This window comes from Pseudomyrmex gracilis, unplaced genomic scaffold (genome assembly GCF_002006095.1).
Source record: "Pseudomyrmex gracilis isolate BER0280 unplaced genomic scaffold, ASM200609v1 scaffold_70, whole genome shotgun sequence".
NCBI lineage: Eukaryota > Metazoa > Arthropoda > Insecta > Hymenoptera > Formicidae > Pseudomyrmex > Pseudomyrmex gracilis.
In genome coordinates, this window is record NW_018020654.1 from 560,676 (window position 1) to 569,456 (window position 8,781).

General features: G+C 46.1%; 1 protein-coding gene across 5 annotated transcripts; it reads left to right on the forward strand.

The window, feature by feature from the left end:
• The first annotated feature begins 1,561 nt into the window (after window positions 1-1,561).
• LOC109854576 (zinc finger protein 233-like) lies at window positions 1,562-7,745 on the forward strand. Of its 5 annotated transcripts, none has more exons than XM_020427797.1 (6): window positions 1,562-1,966; window positions 4,443-4,707; window positions 4,961-5,352; window positions 5,858-6,085; window positions 6,532-6,882; window positions 7,060-7,745. In XM_020427797.1, the coding sequence occupies exons 2-6, from the start codon at window positions 4,488-4,490 to the stop codon at window positions 7,276-7,278; spliced, it is 1,410 nt and encodes a 469-aa protein (XP_020283386.1). In that variant the 5' UTR covers window positions 1,562-1,966; window positions 4,443-4,487; the 3' UTR covers window positions 7,279-7,745. The 5 variants fall into 5 exon arrangements, with proteins under 5 accessions (XP_020283386.1, XP_020283390.1, XP_020283389.1 ...); XM_020427801.1 differs by having other exon boundaries at window positions 6,532-6,931; window positions 7,060-7,144; XM_020427800.1 differs by lacking the exon at window positions 1,562-1,966 and adding an exon at window positions 2,242-2,264.
• The last annotated feature ends 1,036 nt before the right edge of the window (window positions 7,746-8,781 follow it).

Below are 8,781 nucleotides of genomic sequence, written 5' to 3' on the forward strand. Positions count from 1 at the left end.
CCAAGGTCTTCCGCCTCGAGCGGCTCGGATTTTCGAGCTTTGTCGCTTTCGCGGTTGACAATGTGTTCTATGAATTTAACTTTTTTTCTCGCTCTCTTTTCTCGCTGTTCAAACTATTCGACGCGATATCTTATCGCCCGATACACACGTACGAACAGAATATATATATATATATATATATATATATACATATATTTAAAGATGTTGCACAATAAGAAATATTTATGTGGCGTGTAGGTATAGATAGACACCTCTCGAACAGACGAGAGTGTCGGTAAACTGTTTTTTTTTCTCTTAACAGATAGGTCGAGACGCACTTTGCGAGCAATCAAAATAACAAACACTCTCCATCCTCAAAGATCAAAATATGGTTAGAGATCAATATGCAAGGTCGTCTATCTCTCTTCCGAGAGATAATATCGGTTCAATTTTAATCTCATAAGCTTCGACCGTGAAACTTCCATATTGTTGTAATTACAAAGAGATATGGGGGCGCACTGAGAAAATTAATTTCGATAAATTACTTCCTTCGGCGTATATCCATTATTACACAGCGAAATTAACTCAGCTTCATTCGAAAGCTCTGCGTAATAATGGAAAAGAGGCGCTTTATCAAGACACACCCTTCGCGTGTGCGTTTATGTGCGCGCTTAAGTGCCTCGTTAATGACCTCTCGCGTTATTGAAAAATATTGATACGGACGTGTGCGTGCGTTGGCGTGAAATTATACGTTTTGAAATTTCTTCGAATCCGAAACCGTTTCCTTTTTTTATTCGGAAAAGCGAGTGATTATAAAGAAAAAAAGAAAAAAAAACAATTTCCGCGCACACGTTTTGCGGAACTAATATACATATTTTTTCTGAAAAAGAGAAGGACCGTTGTTGTTCTTGCCTGGCGAGAGGCAACCCCTCGCATAGGCGAGGATTCAGGGTGGATAAAGTCGCTGGGTACGCGCGGCGTCGCGACGCGCCGGGCGTTGGTAAGGCACCCGCGACGCGTAGCGAAGCGAAGGGGGCCGCCACACAAAGGGGGGGAGCGAGCGTCGTCGTGGCGCGAGCGAGATGTACAGGTCGGAGGAGAGACCATCCTCATCGGTGGAACAAAGACGTGGCGACGTGAAATCAGGGCTCAGCCGAACGCGGGAGAAAAAGAGGGAAAACCCGTAGAGGGAAAGAGGGACAGAGAGAGATAGAGAGAGGGAGGGAGAGAGATAGAGAGAAAAAGAGAGAAAGAGAGAGAGAAACGATGACTCTCCCTGTGGCACAGTGCATGTATATATATATATATATATACATATGTACACTTGCACGCGCGTGTGCGTGTGCGTGCGTGCATGCGTGTGCGTGTGCGGGGGGTTTCGAGAGGCTGGCACACGACGACGACGACGACGACGACGACGATGACGACGACTACGGCGGCGGCGACGACGACGTCGACGATGAGCACACGACTACCACGACACCGCGTGGGGGTTGCACGAGGACCCCCTGGTGGGGTTCTGGCTGCCGACCCTACAGTCCCCCGCTGGAAATGATATCAGTCGCGACTCGGTCGAGGGAGCCCCAGCACGTTGTCGTTCCTCAGTGCGCCGTGCCCCTCGCAGTCTCTCCCGATACCGTATATATTCCGCCCCTCCAGCGTTATATATATATACATATATCATATCGCGCGCATCATCGTCGCCTCAGGCCTCTCACGGGTTCCAACACGCTGCTCGCACGACGACGACGACGACGGCCTAATTAAAACCGAAGATTTCATTCAACCAAACGGATCTGTCGTCGGACTCTGTCGTCGGAGCTGAAAATATACTCTGGGGTAGGATCGGCCGAACGACGGACGGGGGAATTCGCCGTTCTCTCGCGTGCTATAACGACGTTCTTCTTCTTCTTCGTGAATGAGAAGAGAAACGCAGAAACAACACGAGAGAGAGACAACGTATTAATCCCGCGAATACGTGGCAAAGGTAAGGCCGCGCCTTCGCGATCTCTCCCGCTGCGGTCGCGCGCGGTTCCCCCCCCGGAACGTGTGCGGTTTTCCGAGTTTCGCGCGACGTCGACATCGATGTCGAGAGGCGCGGGATATTAATAGAGTCCGCGAAAGAGGTACCGGGGCACCAGCGGCGTACGCGCGGTGCGGCGCGCGCGACGCGCCGCGCGAGGCAAAGCGACGTTGTTACGAGACGTCCGTCTTACAACGGCACGACGTGCGGCTTTCGTCGATTTTCGCGCTGAACGCGCGCGAACTCGCGCATTCCTGGTCACGTTAGTCACGTGTACAATATACGCCCCGTTATTGCTGTTTTTTGTTTTTTTTTTTTTTGTTTTTTCTGTTTCTCTCTTTTTATCGCTCGCCTCATGCGCCGCGTGTGCAACGTGCCTGAAACCTCACACATGTTTTCGCTTCTTACTTATTGATTATTCGCAATCCCTCTCGATCAATCGTCAATTGTTGTTCGAACCGCGGCGGCGTGTCCGTCACGCGAGCACACGCCGAGCGATCGCGACGAAAAAAAAATCGTCCTCGCGACTCTCAAGGTCCGTTTCGATGTGTGTGTGTGTGTGTGTGTGTGTGTGTATGCGCGCGCGCGCGCGCGCGTCGTCGCCTTGTGTGTAACGCCGTCGCGCTTTTCCTCTAACGCGGAATAATTCACGGACAGAGAGTCGAGTTTAATCTTCCAAATGCTGCTATATAATTGGGTACACGCGCGCACACGCACACACACACACACGCACAAACCTGCGGGTCGTGTGTGCTCTATATATCCGAGAGCGACACACGTGCTCGTTCGCGCGCCGCAATGCTCGAACGCGAAGCGCGTTTTTCATCCGCCTCCCCGCGGAATTCTGTGCAGTTTTCCTTCGCTAAAAATAACATAATGTAGTCTTTACGTCACCGCGTTTCTTTTTTCCAAGCGCAAACAAATGAACAAAAATTTCGAATTTTCTCAATTGCGTCGCAATTTTTTCGAAAAAAAAAAAAAAAAAAAACAGCGCGATCAATTTCGTCGCGAGCTGTCCCTCGCGCGATAATCCCTCCTCTCCTCCCGCCGCCCCCGCGCGATTACGACGATCGCGAGAAAAAGGGACGGGAAAAAGGGTGCGTTTGACCCATTCCCGTGCGGAGCGAGAATCCCTTAGAAATGCGTGGAGGGGTCCACCAACAAAATTATGGATCGAGGCAACGCCGAGGGTTCACGTCTGCGCATGACTATCGGTCGCTTTTAGCCCTTGCCCGTGCACGCACTCGCGACGCACACGCAGCAAACCGCGTCCCACGGACGTTGTGTGTTTCCGCGTGTGTGCCCTCCTGGGAAGAAAAACTCTTCCTGCGCGAAGGAGAGATTTTTCTCTTTCTCCTTTTCTCTCTTTCTCTCGTTCACGCGCGCAGGATCCTGTCTTTGCGAGTTTACCAACAACAACGCGTCGCAGATTGAAACGGAACCCCCCGGCCGTAAGAAAATTCTTTGTGAAAAAAAAAAAATCGTGACGAGACCGATCGCGCGAGGAAGAAACTGGTCTCATCGGACAAAAGGAGGAGGGGAGGGGAAATACACACGACCGCGTACGTGTTTGCGAAAAAAATCACGCGTAGAAAATGGCGAGTTCGATGTCTTTTCGATGAAAAAAAACAAATTGACATCCATTGAGGAGGATGTCGCGTGTGTGAAAAAACAAAAAATCTTCGCCTCGCGCGCACGGCACATACGTATATGTTCGAAATTACTGCGGCTGTTTTTATCGAATGTGTTTGCGGCGCAAACCGCGCGTAGGTAAAACAAACTTGTGTGACGGTTACGCGGCCAGCGATTACGAGAGACAGCGCGAGACAGTCTCGCGCGAGTGGTAGTGCGAATACACATGCACGGCGAGATCAGAGAATAATTGCGCGGAACGTGTCAATTAAAGCGATATATGTGTGACGTGTGGTGTTGCACCGCGCGCTGCCACGCGGCCCGCGTACGTACGAGAAGACGCGATTATTTCACTCCGCGACGCCAACGCGCGAGATAGAGAAGAGCCGTATATTAGTTTATATTCCGCGCTGCGCGATTAATAATCGCGCTCCCGCAAACAGCCCGGTGAATCTTCCGCACTTTGTTTACGCGCGAGTTTACATTAACTTCGTTAACGAACGGATGCGTCTCCCCTCCTCCTAGACGGTTGAAGATCCGTCGCGACTGTCCTTCAAAATGCGAACGGCAAATCGCGAGCGTCGCGGAAATACGCGTTTTAATTAAAAACTCGGATTAACTTAAAGTCGTCCGAGTGCGTGCGTGCGTGTGTGCATGTGTGTGTGTAGTTTACATAATTTGTCAAGTTTCTCGCGTACACACCAGATGCGCAAAACACACGTTTTTGTGACGCTCGTGCGGAGGAACGTTCGCGTTTCCTCGAACGTCGCGACAATACGCGAAAATCGATGTACCTTTTTTATTTTAGGAACGTGATAGAAAAGCGAGATAAAAAAACAACAACAACAACAACATGGGCGAGAAGACGTTCAACCTAACGTGGAACAATCATCTGACGAATCTGTCGGGTTTGTTCGAAACTCTGTACAAGAGCGGCTCCCTGACGGACGCGACTCTGGCCTGCCAGGGCGGTATGCTCAGGGCTCACAGACTGGTTCTGGCCGCGTGCAGTCCTTACTTCGAGAGAGTGTTCAAGGAACATTACGGGGAGCAACCGATTTTGATTTTAAAAGGTGCGAGATCAATATGCGGATTTTTAAAAAAAATCCGATGGGTGTTTGAAAACACTCTCGTTATTTTTATAATTTCTCCAATATTTAAATAATTAATTAACATCGAAAATCGTTCAGAGAGCTTCAAAACAATTTCACACTTTTTTTTTGTGTCCCCGTTGGAACAAAAAAAATCACTCGGAACATTTCTCGCAAGTAGATCCGGCTAGATTTCCGAGATTCATGTTGATGATCATTTTGACGGATTGCGCAGGAGTCGCGGTCGAGGAGATGGAGTGTCTCCTGGACTTCATGTATAGAGGATCCATCGACGTGACGGAGGCGCTTCTACCCTCGTTGATAAAAACCGCGACTGATTTGGAGATACGGGGTCTCTCGGGCGAGCAGAAGAATCCGGAAAACAGTCGCAATCTTTACACGAGGGTCGAGACGCGAATGCAACGGTGCCACATCGAGACCAGGGTGCACACCACCGAATACATAAAAGATCCGTCGATGATCCCGTTCCTGCCGAATCACTCCAACATCGACTCGATCGACGATCAGATCAAAGTGGAGGAGATCGAGGTGGAGGACGACCCGCTGGTCAGTGACGGTCACGAGGACAGCTTCGACGAGCTTCCGCGAGCTCCGGAAACGCAAATAGTAAGCTCGAAAGCGGTGCAGGGCGTATAATTGATGTCAAATATTACCAAAAGAAGTTCGTGTAAACGCACGAGGTGGTTTTGGTGGAAACGACGCTTGATTCTCGAGTCACAATAAAGATTTTTCCTTTTCGACGCAGGAGGAGAATCGCTTCGAACAAATCTCGTAACAAAATGTTTCGTCTTGCGTTTACTTTGGTTTTTCTTTGCTCGTTCCGTTTAAGACTTCGTCTTGTTTTAATTGCTTTGTTGCAATTGCTCGTTAATTGTTTGTCGAGAACAATACGATATTCCTTCTGTTTCGAAAACTAAGCAGCGTTTCCAGATCCGCGTTTGCACAAACTTTTTTCCCATTGTTCGATGGGGAATATGTTTCTTTGAATATTTCGACAATGCATTTTTTTTTTTTTTCATACACTAGGCTCCGCTTCGGAGATTTTTTTTTTTTTTTAACGCGAGCTGTGCTTTTCGCGAATGTATTTTGTGTGTACAACAACTTTTTTCAGAAACACATACCACCTCCGATGTACAAGCGGGAAACTAGATTCAAGGGTCAGAAGAGAGTGGCCGTGGGCCGCGTGACGCGAAACAGCGACTCGCTGCAATTGCGATTCAATGCGAAGGACATCTCGCAGGAGCCGAGCTACGAGAATTCCTCGAAGGCCGTTAAATGCGAGGCGACTTTCGACGACGGGCCGACGGATGTCGCGATGTCGGATAGTCAGAACGGACAGGTGTGTGTGTGTGTGTGTGTGTGAAATGCCGTACGCATTCTTTCGCTAATCTACAAAATATAACGTATGTGCAAGCGTAAAAGCGTTTTCTCTCGGCTCGTAACCGCGAGATAATTGATAAAAGATTAGATAAACGTTCCAATGGTCAAACATTTTGTTAAATGAAATGATTTTCAATAATTCTGATATTTAAAAAAAAATCTATTTTTAATTAGTAATTTCTGACTCTCTCTCTCTCTCTTTTTCTCTACATACATAAATATTTTAGTAACAAGTAAAAGATAATATAAGACCCTACAGAGTTAAAATTGATGAAAAGAAAAAGAAAGGCCAAAAAAGCGTTTGACTCTTCTCTCGCCGTTTTTTTTTTTTTTTTAATTCAATATAAATACTCTGTTAATTATTTTTTTTCTTTCGTTTTATCCCACACGCACGTTGATTCGCAGGAAACTCCGAAGTGTTCGGACGAGCCGTCGAAGGTAGGTGTAAAGAGAAAACTCGACGTCGTGAAGAGGGAGGAGAAAGCGACGAGGATATTCAGCAAATCGGACAGATCGCAGTACAAACCGTTCTCGTGCGATCTCTGCACGCTCGCGTTCACGAGGGCGTCGCACTTGGCGAGACATCGGAGGGTACACACGGGCGAGAGACCGTTCGCTTGCAGCATCTGTCCGCGAATGTTCGCCAGGCAGGACAAGCTGAAGCAACATCTGGATTCGCACTTGCAGTGGACGAAAAAGAAGGGCACTCAGACGGTGTCGCTGCCGGGGAAAGGCAAACGTGGTAGACCGCGCAAGGTAGTAGCGCAAAAAAGCACGAAACAAGGAATTTAAATTTACAATCTAAGTAATAATAATAACAACAATAATAATAATAATAAAAACGTGTCGCGTTGAAAACACCATCCACGTTTGTGTTTCTTCTCACGAGATAATTTATCTGGTTTTTTTCCCCATTTACACATGTTTTTTTAGTTACTCACTGTGGAGCAAAGCGAGATGGACGAAATTTTGAAGTTCGGCGAGTTCAGCTCGCTGCTGAACAAGTCGCACTCGGCAAATTCGACGAGCAAGAGCGAGAACGCGAAGGACGAGGACAAGAGGAAGGAGGCGCGTCAAGACGACGACGACTCGTCGCAGACGGAAAAGGATACCCAGTGTCAGGTCGAGAACGGTCAGGATATCGTCGAATAGAATTCTCATCTCGACGGCGGAAGATCGGAATTTTGAATATTTCGCAAAACATATTTTTCTATATGCACACAAGACATAAACACGAGAATCGATGCTACTTTAGAAAACAAAAAAAAAAAACAAAAAAAAAAGAAAAAAAAGAAAAAAGGAAGTAAAAAACCTATATCGAGCTTCTCTCCGAAAGATCCGCGGTATCCTTTTTCCAGATGTGTATTTCGACAACACTAAGGCTTTACACGTGTAACATCTTCTCTCTCGTCCTCATGTTGTATGTGCGTAAAAGAGCTTGTCTTTTACCGCGAATTGTTTTAAACGTAAAGAGTACCTGAGACGTCGACTAGTAATAACACATTGCTAACCAAAGCGCGTGAGATTCCAAAGAAGAATTCGTTGATGTAAAATCCGAGGAAGTTGAATTATTAATCTTACTTACATTAGCATCGAACAGTAAAATTATTTAAAAAAAAGAAAAAAAAAAGGATACCTACTAACTCGACCAAATATAATATTACGCGTGAAGAGAATTGCGGCCTGACTTTCACTGTAAACCTCAATTAATCTTATCTCTCCGATATATATTATCGTTCGATGTTACTGTTCGTCACGCGAGTGTGACACTTGGAATTTTCATTATCATAGTCCGCACACAAAGTCCGTTGAGGTCGACGGCCTCTGCCCCATTCACAAGGCAGACGGTCTTATTATTAATAAAATAACGCGTAAAATAATAATCCGTTAATCTAAGAATAAATGTCTCATTCCTGTGTAAGAAGAGGAAAGAAACAGAAGTGAGAATTCGTAAAAATAGCGCGAGATAATTAAAATTTGAATGTTTAAACGCTAACGATATCCGATACAGTGTAAGTCATGGCTCTGTAGTACCTAATATTTTGTCATATTGCGCGACTATTATAATACGTCAAGTACAAATGTCCAAATGTTGTAGATTACAATATTACAACTGCCACGAGACGGCATAAATTTTAGGGGGCGTGAATGCTCGAAATTTTCGCAGATCACAACATCATCCGACCGATGATTTGTTCGGGGGAGGGGGGTTCTTCAAATTTTTGATTTGAAGAATCATATTCTTCGAACACACCTGACAACGGATGATGAGAATATTTGAATTGTGCGAACGTAATTGATTATTCCATTTAATCGGAATTTTTTTTTTTTTTATGTTAAAAGATTGGTGTCTTTCTAGATTTTAAGATTGTAAGGGTGTGTAACAAGGATAAGATAATAAGGGTGTATAACAAAATGTAATATATAAGCGCGGAAGTGTCACACCTTGACGTCTAACTTCAGATTTTAACGAGACTTGTTGGGGGTGTGTCCGACTCTTTACACTTTAGCGAGTACCCGCACTTCCTTAGCGTGAATAAATGTGGGCCTAGCTTTCCTTTGGGAAATGTTTTTTTTTGTTTTTTGTTCTTTTTTGTCTTTTTTTTTTTGGTTCAATTCACGCGTACGTTTTTGTAAGTATTACAACCTGTGCAA